Consider the following 12,861-nt stretch of genomic DNA (forward strand, 5'->3'; position numbering starts at 1 on the left):
ATTTAGTACGATATTCGGAGTGTTTCCGCTGCTCTGAGCGGATAGTTGTGAAGGGGAATCGCGGAGAACTATTCAAGGCCAGTAGTGCAAAGGAAGTCCGTTTTATCAACAGTTTTTTCTACTTCCGAGCACACGAAGTAACCGTTTGGACAAGGGTTTCAACGTGATGGGATAGGGAATGAGTTGATACAGGGAGTTACACGAATTTATATCATTTATCTTTTTTCTTCTCTTTTTTTCGTTAGTTGTCGAGTCCAGGATATGATCCTGTTTTCCCTTCTTCCACACGGCGCATTTCATCACACATTTGTAGAGCCACGGCCATCGGATCGGACACCTTTGCAGATAATTAGCAGTACCACATTTTTTCAGAACCCTAAAGAATATGTTTTGGCTGTTCGTTCGTATAAAAAAATTGCTCTCCATTGCCAACGGGACATGTTCAGAAATTTCCGTCAATCCCCCTGACAAAGTCTGCTTTCACCTGCCTTGCCTATTATCGTTCCGACCCTCCTAGTACGTTCACACAGGGTGAGAGAATGCTCCTTTGAATATTCTTTCTTAATTTCGATTACGAATTCCAAGAAACGGCCTTCATCCGCCGGGACGTGCCTTCCTGGTATCGGAACTTTTGGCTCCTCATTTGGTTCGGCGTGCTAATGCGCAGATAAGCAAGAAAAATTAACCACTCGAAAGGTACTCAAGAGGGCGTGGGCATTAAATGGGCACCACCGACATCATTCGGTGGCTTTGGAAAACATCGAAATCGCAAACGAAGCCAAAAAAACGAAATCCCAGAACAACAAGCACCCGTAACAAACAAGACGCGCTAGCATCCATCCGGTTGGCGAATACTATTCCCAATTTTCCTTTCTCTCTCTCTTTCTCTCTTTCACATACCCACATACACCCGGCACGGCACACAAACCGGAAGAGGAAAAGTTTTCCCGTTGCCTGCGGAAGATTTAATGAGAAAAGTGATGGTTTGCCTATTGGCTTTGGGAATACGGGAGCATCGGTGATCGATGTCGGGGATCGGAGAGGCCGGCGGACCCGTTTGGGTTTATTAAAAAACTTTTCCGACCACCGTCTCTCCCGTTCCTACATCAAGAACGGGAACAGTTGATGAGCTGCATGGCTAAAGAGGAAAAGCGGCAGGAAGTGAAATTCTCCAAGAAATCCCACGAGAGCGCACCTCTCGAATTTTGGCACTTATTCGGTGTGGAATGAACTCACGGTGCCCATAGCACGGTCTCCCAAGGACCACGGATGCCAATCGCCTTTTCGAAGAAGTTTCCGAGAGATCGTTCGTTGGAGCAAGTTCGCTCTCAAGTGTGAGCCGACCACAATATGACTGGCCAAGCGACCAACCACCGGAACACATTTATGATGATTTGACCAGCACGGGGTGAAGTGGTTTAATTAATCTAACCCACTCCAACCATGGAACATCCAGCATGGAACTGGTCACCAAGACAAGGCCCAAAATAAAAGCTACCTCCACCACTGATAAAAGTTCTACGCAATGTAAACAATTTGAACGAAAGCAACAAAAAAGGAATTAGAAAAATAGCTCTCTTGACGAATGTGCTTATGTACCTATTTTTTTTTCTCGGTGTACATTCGCCGCTCTTTTCTGGATCTTTCACGTTTTGAAAATGATGCCACAATGAGTAAAAACACCCCGTGATTAGTTGGAAAAATGAAACGAGATGGTGGCTAGAACTATCTATCATTCGCGGATGCGCAGTAAACACGCCAACGACAGGTCACAGCAGATGGCGTACAGTAATTTGGGATGAGGACAGCTCATAAACGCTGAACTTGGATTGGTGTATCCCAGGAATGATGTACAATATGGAGTGGAACCCTAAAATTAGTGCTAAATCACCTATCGGATATCCCGTACTAAATACTTGCCCCATCTATGCCTAGCTCCACTCTCAATCCTAGCAATAAGTCTTAGAGATGGCGACGGGTAAACTATTTTAACTACGTCAAGCTATCTAGCCATTCTAGGACGCCGGTGCTACAGAACGAAAAATGCGTAAAAATGGCTTCCAAGGGCGGTCCTTTCTACTGGGGCCGCTGCACCTGGATGATCGTGGTGGTTGGCTGTCAGAGCCCGAGACTGGCGGCGGCCTGCAGTGGGTACATACTGGCCAGGTCGAGGCTCTGAGCCCCGAGAAGGTCCCCGATCGGGTAGGTCAACGTGGCCGTGGCTCGCGGTTGGTGATGGGCCGCGTGGTGGTGGTGATGGTGGTGAGCGGCGGCCGCTGCCGAAGCCGCGGCGGCTACCGGATGTGCAGCAGCCGCCGCCGCCACAGCAGCAGGATGTGGCCGCAGCGCGTTAGCCGCCGCCGCTGCGTTCGCCGCCAGCAGCCGCTTGAGGGAGTGTTCGTACGCGAGGGCGGCCGACTGTTGCGGGTTGCTGGCGCTGGCGGCGGCAGCAGCGGCCGCGTATTGCAGGAGTGAGGGCGTCGCGGCTGAAGCAGCAGCGGCTGCCGCCGACAGTGGCAGGATGTGGGAGGTTGTGGCGGCAGCTGCGGCTGCAGCGGCAGCAGCCGCGGCTGCCTGCTGGCTCGTGATAGTGGCGGGCAATGGATAGGGGGCATAACGCAACGTGGCCGTCGAGGAGGTCGCGGATGGACCTACTGGTCCGAGCGAACCGGAAGAAGGACCAGCACCGCTCAACACTACAAACTCACCGTATGTCCCACGCCCGGCGGTGCGCGTTTTGGCCAGGTTCGCTGGAAGCATCACTTCTTTGGGTTGTGCTTTTTTACATTCGACCTATGCGAGCGAGCAAGAGAACGAGAGAGAGAGAGAGAGAGAGAGAGAGAGAGAGAGAGAGAGAGATAAGGAGATAAGTGGCTCTAGAGTTAGGCGCCAGTGGGTAAGGGTTGTGTTCCAAACTTACCATTTTGTTGTTGATTTCATGAAAATGAATTTCGCAAACTTTGTCTACCACATCTTCGCTCTGAAATGTCACAAATCCGAAGCCTGAGGGAAAAAACAGAGAAGCGAAAACATTTGATTAGTGTTGGGATTTCTGCGATTGAAGGGAATTGTTGCATTTGAATGGGTTTTTGCAACAACACATGATGTTGTAGATGCTTCTTTTGACCGTCGTTGGCATAGCCGTATTGCATACCGTTCTACAGGCACTCATTATCTGTATGATAATTTTTTTCCATTTCAATCGATGAAGCACCATCTTTGGACAATAAAAATGCTTCGCCTCTCTTACAGCAAAGCGGGAGGCAACAAAACAATCCGATTATTTCATTGGAATGCCATCACGCGACGCGGCAAGGCGGAAGGACACGGAAGGAGAAGAAAAAAGCACACTCACAACACCAACAGCTCACTCTAATTAAATGTATTTCTTTCTTTCCCGATTAGCATCGAGTGTTTTGTGGAAGCGCATAAATTAAGATAGCAAAAGCGACCGAATGGCAGTGATGACGCGGTGGCAACGGTGGTTCCCGAAACTCGAACAAGAAAAGCGCTCCCGGGGGAGGAAATGAAACCTTGCAAAGGCACGGCCCGAAAACACCGGCGATGGAGGCGCCAGAAATAATTCCACGAGCCCTGCAGAATGGTGCAGAAAACAAGGAGGGAAGGAAAAGAAAGCCGTGGCTGCCTTTCTTCCAACACTCTAGCTTCTTGCCGAGTCCCTGACACAACTGTTACATGGCGGATTCGAATAATCAGAATCAGAAGGTGAAATGAAAAGTGGGAAAATTATGTCGCTTGTTTTATTTATGATTTCGCTCCCATCAACGGCCCATCGGCCGTATTATTTGCGTCCTTTCGGCTCCTTCCGGTGGCCGCTCATGCCAGCCTGGTGCGGAAGGAACTAAAATCGTTTTTTTTTCGAGGTCCTTCTCTTTCCGCGTGCTTGAATTGATTTGTTTCTCATTTGCCTAACTCGGGTGGGCCGGCGCGGGATCGAAACCGCCGCGTTCGTGGGTTGGGTGAGCTTATTTCACCGTTTTTTTTTTTCGGTCAAGTCCTTTGCCTGTCCCTACGGTTGCGGTACGGTTTCGGGAACTCCTTCAATTCCGGCCGCATCGTTTGTTATAAAACGCAATTCTCGTATTTCCCCGCCGTCCTGCCGCTACACTCATTACTCACTTATGGGCTCGGGCCCGGAATATTCTCGGCATCGTAAATTAAGGTTTGATTTCGAGTGGGGATGGGAAACGGAACCGACAAAAAAATCTACTGGCTTCGAATAAAAGAGCACGTTTCGATGTTTCAACCGCAGATTGACGAAGATTTTGGGTTCGATGTTAATGATTCCGCGTTCCTGATGTGATCGTAGGGCTTGTGGTTGAGTTTAACTAAAGGTCACCTTGTTCACCGTAAAACGTTCCTTGAGGGCAGAGCTCATTGGCCTTGACACCAGAAAGGACGGGCGATTTTTACCATTGATTACAAGGGTCGATTATATTGATTGTGAATTAACGTTGTGTGTATCTTGGCAGTCATTCTAGAGAATTGCTCTGCAACCCAAATCCTCACTGCCGGATGTGGAAAGTACACCAATGTGTTTGGTGCCATATTTGATGACACGGATGGTGCTGTTGAATTTTAACAACAAATCCCATATTCGGTGGCTCAAACGAATTTTACATTTAATGTGATCGATCTGCAGAAGAGAAGTGCCAGTGTGCCTTTGAGAGAGCATGCCAAAGCGAAAAAAGCAATGATCTGCTTTTCATAGCCACGAACCGAATAGCACACGGTGGATCGTTACCGGAAGTCCAAAGAATCGATTATTCATGGTAGTGGTTCTGGGCTTTTGTGTTCGGTGCCCATCACCCTTTCATGGTTGGTGCGACGTTGGCTCTTTTGCAACCAAATACGGAACCCCGAACAGGGCCATTGCAGCATGGTAGCAAAAAGCTACCCGAGCATATATTCCACCCGCCTTTTTTCCAAATGGAATAATTTTCATAAAAGGTTAAGCAGAAATTATTTCCCTCACCCGCACCGACGGAAATACCGTTATTTGTGTGCGCTTTTGGTGCGTTTTCCCACACCACAAGCATGAGCCGGAGGTCGTTCGTACACGCGCGCGCGCTCACGCTCCATCACAACGCCTCAAATGCAAATGTGATCGCATGGAGGAGCGGCCCTTTGGCGGCCTTTGCTTGTTACTGAGTGAGGCATCGAGGGAGCTACCAACTGGAAAGGTACTGCTCGATGTACGAAGAAAATGTCGGTGCGCTCGTCGAATGCGAACACTGGCAGCCTACAAGCGAGAGAGCATTCGGTGAGGACGAAACCTGTCGAAGGAAATGTGGAACAAGAACACGCCTCCTTGGAAAAGCACAGGAGTCCTGTACGTACATATACGTGCGTGTATGATAAAGCGACCGTGCCATCCATCTAGGGGCAGGCTCGAAGATGAAAGAATCCCACTCGGAAGCCATCGGTGGATTGTGGCAGCAATAAGAAGCAAAAAAAATCCTTGAATACGGCTCGAACATGGAACGGCGTTTATGTTTTTCCCTCTTCCGTTGGTGAGCCGTTGTTATCCTTCTTGCGTTGTAAGGAAAATTGCTTTTATCAACAATAAAAAGTATTTTCAGAGGATTCCCTCCCCTACTATTTGCTGCACTTCACAGGCTGCGCGCCTCGTTCACTGGCTTGCTCGTTGGGGCTCTCTTCCACGGCTCATGAATGCGCTTCATCCTTCATTCGCATTCGCTTAAAAATAAAAGCAAGTGTCGAGTAAGCGCATTTAATACACACAAAGCCAATGAGAAAACCGAGTGGCGAACAGCAAATGTGTGTGTGTGAGAGAGTCAGAGAGTCCTTGCAAGGCAGAACGCGAACAAGGTGTAAAGTGGCAGGACCGTACCGGTTGGTTCTGGGTCGTCGAGTGGCGGTGGATACTCAACCCGCTCCTTCTTTCGACAGATGCGATTTCATTCCATTTCGTTTTAAATTCACCCCCCGAACGCGCTCGTATGTGTGCCGCGTACGAGCACACACGGGTCCTCCCGCTTATTTGTTAGTTATTCATGCGAGCCATTTTCAGATACACCTACTCACTTGAATGAGTCAGACGGCGGCGGTCCCATTGCCCATTGTATGACGCCGAAGTGGCATTAGAAGGAAATGTTAGTTTTCCCACTACTAGCTTTTCTTTGCACCTGGCCGCGTAGCAGGAGTATGCTTGCGCCCTGGACCGTCCGTTCCGGTCCTCATTGCGCTCGCATTTTGTGCAAGGTTTTTTTTGCGCCCCATTCCGAATCAAACAATCTGAAAGAATCATTCCAAACTACTCCTGCTGGCAGCTGCTTTTGAAAGTGACAGTGTAGGATAAAAAGGACATGCGAAAAAACATTCATTCTTCCACCTACACATACACACCCGGTGCATTCGCAAAATGCTTTCAATCGAATGAGAATATGAAACGCAAGTGAGATTGTACGAAAATAAAAATAGAAAAGCATACAAAAAAAAAACGTTACTTTCTAGACAATTGTCTAGTTCGGAGAGCGGTGGTAGCGTGTTCCATTGGCACCCTACGTGCCGTACGGGCCATATATCTATCTGTATGGTGGAAAAATCGTGAAATTCAACCGACTAGAACAAAAGCATTTTGCATTTTTATGCACAAGGCGAGCTTATGACACCAAGGTGCGGTGGAATCTTTATCCTTCAAGACAACTTGCGTTCGGTGGCGTTTTTTCTTTCTTTTAGCTACACTGCTCATCCTTTTTATGGCACTCAACGACTGAAAGGGGTTCAACTATCATCAACTTTTAATGCGGGGAGAATGCAGTTTTTCGTATGAGTGGAAAAGCTTCCATTACGTTTTATTTGGCAAAACAGCCGGTAATAGAACGCAACTGTAACCTCAAATTGAATGGGAATGCTGCTTCGGTTAATTTGAGTCCATCAACACTAGGTAGCCTCAGCAAAAATGAAAAAGTAAAACGCTTGAGTTGAGTCCAAAAAAGAAGGAAAATTTGCAATCTCACGCTCGTAAATTGAGATAAGCCGTTCCGACGGGCAAAGCCGGTACACATACACGACACCTATAAATCGTCCCCGCTGACGTGGGAATTGATTTTTATTGGCGAATCATCTCCGATTGCGGCCCAGCGAGTGATGGTTGGGGATTCGACTTTCGAATAGAAATGCCGACGCTCGCGGCAAACATAAACGCTTATCAATTTTTGAGATGCTTTCATGTCGCGGCTTCCTAGTCCTAGTTCACAATAAAAAATAAACTCCGCATTTGTCTGTTGTTTCAATAAAAAAACGATGCCGAACGAAAACAAATCGATGATGGTGCCAAAACGGTTGCTGGATTGCGTAAAAGATCCGGGTGTATGTGGAAACCGACCTGCTTCGGCATAGAAAGGAAACACATTTCTGACCAATCAGAAGTGAGAAAAAAATCAGCTTCCAGCTCTCTTTCACTCGCAAGGACCCACAGCCCGACTGGCAGACCCGCGAGTGGCCTTTCGGCGTCAAGGTCCGCCGGCGTACATCCACGTCGGCGATCGGAAAAGCCACAAACAAAATCGAGAAAAAATACGGCAAAAAAAATAAATTGGATCATTAAAATTAAATGATGCTGAAATTTGCTATCGATTCCGAAGGTTGGCTTTACTGCCAGCCTTTGGTTGGTCGGTCGTTCAGTCGATGCCCAAGAAGATTTACTTTTCCCTGCACCGTCCTTTTTCCCATCCACCTGCAGACGGGTAGGTGCACAGTGTGAAGGGTAGTGAGTGGGAGGTTTTGTTTTTCCCGTTTCGTATTTTGTTTCAACGCACAGCGGCGTCGTCGTTTGCCGTAATGATCGAACCGATCGACGAGGCGTTGTGTTAAATGACGTACGACGGTTTCAATCGGTGGAAGGATTTTATCAGTTCTTTCGAAAAGACGAAAAGGATGCTATTGCTGTTGGTGTGGAAGTATCCGGATGATGCATTGAACTTGCTCGACACTAAAATATTGAAACGATTGGATGAGTTTTACCTCACGATATGAGCTTGATAAGAGACAGCAAACCAACCTTTTGAGGCACATATTTGTGTGGGTGTAATTATGTTACCGTCTACAAACTTTGACGCATTGAGAATGAGCTTTAATCGATACCCGGCGTCGGGAGGGAAACCCACTCACTCAAGATCCATATCACGAAGGTATAAACACGTCCCGCCGCATTCCACCCAACGACCATGCGCATCCGTGCGGGAATTTTCGTGATTTGTGAGCGCCCTGCAGATGGCCCAGCGAGATAGGGCCCTGAGCTCGTGAGAACAATTTATACCGAACGGTCGGTGTAATAAATTTCCTTCCCACCCAACCGGCTCAAAGCGGGTGAAGAGAGCCGCTCCTGTTCTCCCCCCGAGGCCTCCACCGGTCAACGGAGCAATTTTCGATTGATTGCTTTCGCTCAATTGTGTCTGCAGCACTCGGCCAGGGGCTGGGCGGTAGATGGATTGATGGAAAATGACGACCATTCTAAAGGCGATCCGTTTCGGATGATTACTGGAGTTGTTTGTTTTGCCGCCCTGGAAAAGCGGCTTCGATTTTCGCCCCGTAAAAGTTTGCTATCTCGCTCCATTTATCCTGGCAGGGATGTTACGACGGCTAGACCGGGAAGAGTGACGGTGGCTGCAACCTTCACCGCGGTCGCCTCGAACGAACCCGAGGGACCGGTTGCATGCTGGATTGACTGAAAACATGCGGGTGTGTGTTTCTTTCTTTGGTACGTTCGACGAGGCTCGAAAGAAGCTGTGCGGCAGGCGGCGGTTCACCGATGCCGAAAGGATTAAGTTTAAAGATACATCAAAACTTTTCGAATGGTTGGAAACTTGATCCATCCATCCACTCCTGGTGATGGCAGGGCGGGGTAAACTCGAGCCACACATACACGCTACACAACGGGGGTTTGAAGGAAGGAACTCGCTTCCATTCAATCTTTCAACCGTCATCCTCCCCATTCCGACCGGTGGCCATTAAAAGGGCGCAAGGATCCCGTTCCTCCCGTAGGGGGTATAGAAAACTGTAAAATTCCATCCCTCAGCCCGGGTGGGCCCCGAGAGGGCCGTGCCCGCTGGTCGATTGGTTAAATTGTGCAACTTTTGTTGAGCGCATTCCAACCGTATCGTGCTGAATCCCAGCCCCCACGAGTTGCCCCGCCTTTCCCACTCTTTTCCTACTCGCCCGCACGAGCACCAGGTTTTGTTGCGATTCAGTGTAGCGTGCTCAAAATTCATAATAACAAAAATAACTAACGCTATCTCTTCCGTAATGATGCGATGGATGATGCTCATTTAAAATCCGCATCCGGACGGTGGTTGGCACAAAGAACAGGAGCGCTCTTTTTGGTGCACAGGATGGAACGCGAGAGAATAAAAAAAAAACACAATCCACACGAAATTCATCGCCCAGGCGCTCGCCACGCAGAGAGTGATGAGTTTTCAGCGATTGATGTGCAGCAAGCTGGCAAAAGTGAAAAACAGATATGTTCACATCGGGCCCCAATACAAGGACACGGGCGTGTTGGGACTGGGTGTGATGTATTATCATTCCCGGTGTTCAGCGCGCACTGCTACTGGTTGGCAGCAGTAAATGGTGGGCGCCTTTTTGTGCAGGGAGAGGGCGTGAAAACATGAAAAAGGAACGAAGGAAGCAGCAAAAAGAAAAGCAATTTCGTTTTGTTTGAAGTAAAAAGCGCACGCCGAATGATGCGACATTTATCAGGGGAGGTATCAAACAGGTTAAAAATTGATCTAAATGGCACGGATAATGAGATTTGGGGAAAACCCGGATGTGCGTTTGCTTTTCTCCATACCATGGAAATTATAATTTTTTTCAGCTCAGCAGTGGTGCTTGTGAACAAGCAGTAGTTGCTGTTAGTGAATTGAAGGATCTAAGTGTATCTAACAAATTTGGGTTTACTTCAGGGATTACGTAAAACAAGTGAAAACTGTAAAGCTTGCTCATTCTTCTCTTTCTCTCTCTCGGTCTCTCTATAACAATGTTAGTGTTAATAGCCAACCCAAACCCAATTTGCCTAAACCAGATTAAACGTTTCAAACTAATTGGAGTTTCTTAAAACAGAACTGGTCGTAGCTAGAGTAACAATTATGTAAATCAAGCGCTATGTTGCACTCGATTTGCATATTGATTGATTGCTGGAAATGCTGGTTCCTTCAATTGCGCTCAGAATTATTCGAAACTTGTCGAACAATTACCAATACTTTATGTTTCACGATTTCCTTCCACTATCTGATAGCCGTGCCGCTTTTCCGATGACTCGCCTGCGCTTCATCCTGACCAACGTCAAAGCGAGAAGACGCTGAAGCACTTTTCAAAATGAACGATGTTCCGATGTTGGTGGAACAGATTTTGTTGTTGTTCTTCAAGATTATGTTTTAGTTCGTGCTTACTTTTTCCTGCTTCTTGCCCACTGAGCCCCTTTTTTGCGTTGCATCGAGGCCCCGGCGCAAGCATGGAACATCGCGAAGTGGTCGCCAGAAGTTGATGTGGTAAATATTTTAGCACTGCAATTTCGGCAGCGGTGGTGGCTACAGCCGGCTTCAGAGGAGACGCCTGTGAAGTGCTCTCGCAGCTCGGTCAGCGCGCGGATTTTATTTTTCACCGAGCAAGTGTACAATTAAGATGCTTGCAATTTGGCCTGGCGAACGCGCGAAAGCGCCGAGCTTTTCCCGTTCTTGAGCGTTGTTTTTTGGGGGATTTATGCCCGGTCATGCCCGCGTACTGGGCCGCTCCCTAGTGGAATGTAGTCAGATGTAGTCATAATTTTTCTTCGGGATGAGGAACGGCTGCTGCTGCTGCTGCTGGAAGCTGGTCTCTTTGCCTCCTTGTGCTGGCCGCCATCCGTCAAATGACAGTTTGAGTCAAAGTTCAACTCCACGCCAGTTGGCGAATGTCCACGGAGTGGGACGAAATAGAGAAAAGAAAGCGCGCCAGGACGAAAAGTGGGAGTTTGGTGGAGAAATTTCCTGAGCCAGCAAAGCGTACTGAGGGTGAAGATGTGCTGCCAATGTTACTGGTGAGCCAAATTTTGCCCGCCCGCGTTATTCGAGGGTTGGTCTTCCAGCAGCGAAAGCGGGTTGGGAAATTTTCGCTGCTACCAGCACCATTGCAGGCACGCTGAGGGTGCTTTACCGAGCAAACAAGCACCATTCATTCTGGCCGGCGTTAAGGGCACCTACGCGGAGAAGCCGCGGCAACGCTAAGTTTGCGTCGTAGACCGCTTTGAAAAATCTCGCCCCGACGGCCAGCGGTGGTGGGAAAATTCAAAAACGGAACCCCTCTCAGGGCTGTCCATTCCCCTAGCAGGAGCCGGCTCTTGAAAGCTAACGAGAAGTAAGAGCATTAAAATGTCATTGCCGACATCTGTCGTGGTTCCAGTGCGCCTTCGTGCAAGGGACATACCGTTTCGAAGGATCTCCTTGGTCCATTTCGAACCACCAGGCAGCGGCGACGAAGTTTGAGCTTGAGCTTTAAACGGCTCGTTGGTGGGTTTGAAGTATCCGCCATGGAACAAATCGGCAGGAAGGTCGAGGGACGAACCCATGACGGAAAAACTGCTGGGATAATTTTTATCGCACTAAATTGCATCCATGACGAGATTCAATAAATTCAAGGCTAACTCGAAAACGACAACACGGATGCTGTTGATCCTCAGTATCAGGGCAAGTTTTTATCGGTTGCAACTCACTATGTATATAAAAAGAAGTTGGTGAAATTTTTTTTGTGAGAAACTCTCAAACTCTTTGTGAAAAAATCGCTTCATGAGGTTCAAAACGAGGGTGAAAAAATTAGCATACTTCCGCCAGGGAGATCTCATCAGCTGTCGACCTGCTGACGAACACACGGAAAGTATCCTGGGACACAATTTATGCCATGAAACTTTTATGTTCTTTTCACCTTGATTGAATCCGATACTTTCTCGTATCACTCCAGCTGCTATAGAGCGTTATCAGGGTTGTATAAAAGTGAGCTATTTGGCCTTCACACGCCCACCTTTAAACAAGACGTACCGTTTCGGATTCCTTGTTGAAATAGCCCACAGCACCTTAGCTCTCGGGGGCGGGAGAAAAAATCTCTGTCGATTACTCATCCATTTACGCGCATCAACGATCGGGTACGGAGATATCACCCCGTCCTAAAAGCATTGTCTTAGGTGGCACATCTTCCACGACGACGTCAAGCGGGAGTTTGACAGTTTAAGTTCACGCTAATGGCTGCTGAGTAATAGTGCAACCGAGCCACGGAGCCGCTCCGTGGATGGTTTTATACAGCTGTCGAATTCTTTTCCACCATCGATCACATCGTTGGTGCGGCCGTTTCAGTGGCCTTTTTCCCCTTGAACCCAACGCAACTCGCGCGTCATAGAGAGTGGTAAGTTTTGGTGAAAAATATGTGGCTGCTCAGTAAACATCAATCAGCCAGTCAGTCAATCAAGCTGTCAATCAGTGTCCGTTCCGTCGTGCCGTGGTTCGGTATTTGCGAGGGATTTTCGGGACATGCAATCTGTAGATCACTGCAAGTTTCGGGGTGTCGGAGTTGATTTCCACCTCCACCACGCAGAGGTGGATTGTTCGAGTAGGGGGATTAAAGAGTATCGGCTACGGTGTTTGACCGATTTTCCGAGCGTGTTGAAAGTGAAGCTAAACACGATGACGGTGCGCAACGACCGACGGTGTGTGATAAATAAAATTGCACTCTATCACCGTGAGATAACGGGCGTGAATTGGTCTTTGGAGCATGAAAAATTAAAACACAAAAACAAAGGTGACCACGTCGTCAAAGTTCGCCACAATCCATCCGGGTGGGCTTTCGATGGAC

The 12,861-nt window shown here is 48.2% G+C and overlaps 1 protein-coding gene across 1 annotated transcript in view; it reads right to left on the bottom strand.

The window, feature by feature from the left end:
* The window catches only part of LOC128723677 (RNA-binding protein Musashi homolog Rbp6), a 247,011-nt gene that overhangs the window by 26,776 nt on the left and 207,374 nt on the right, over positions 1 to 12,861 (bottom strand). The window contains exons 4-6 of the mRNA XM_053817439.1: positions 2,921 to 3,003; positions 2,709 to 2,793; positions 1,727 to 1,729 (exon numbers count right to left, since the gene is read on the bottom strand). Coding sequence (XP_053673414.1) covers positions 1,727 to 1,729; positions 2,709 to 2,793; positions 2,921 to 3,003 — 171 coding nt within the window. The remainder of the gene's footprint in view (positions 1 to 1,726; positions 1,730 to 2,708; positions 2,794 to 2,920; positions 3,004 to 12,861) is intronic.

This window comes from Anopheles nili, chromosome 3 (genome assembly GCF_943737925.1).
Source record: "Anopheles nili chromosome 3, idAnoNiliSN_F5_01, whole genome shotgun sequence".
In the NCBI taxonomy this organism is placed as follows: domain Eukaryota; kingdom Metazoa; phylum Arthropoda; class Insecta; order Diptera; family Culicidae; genus Anopheles; species Anopheles nili.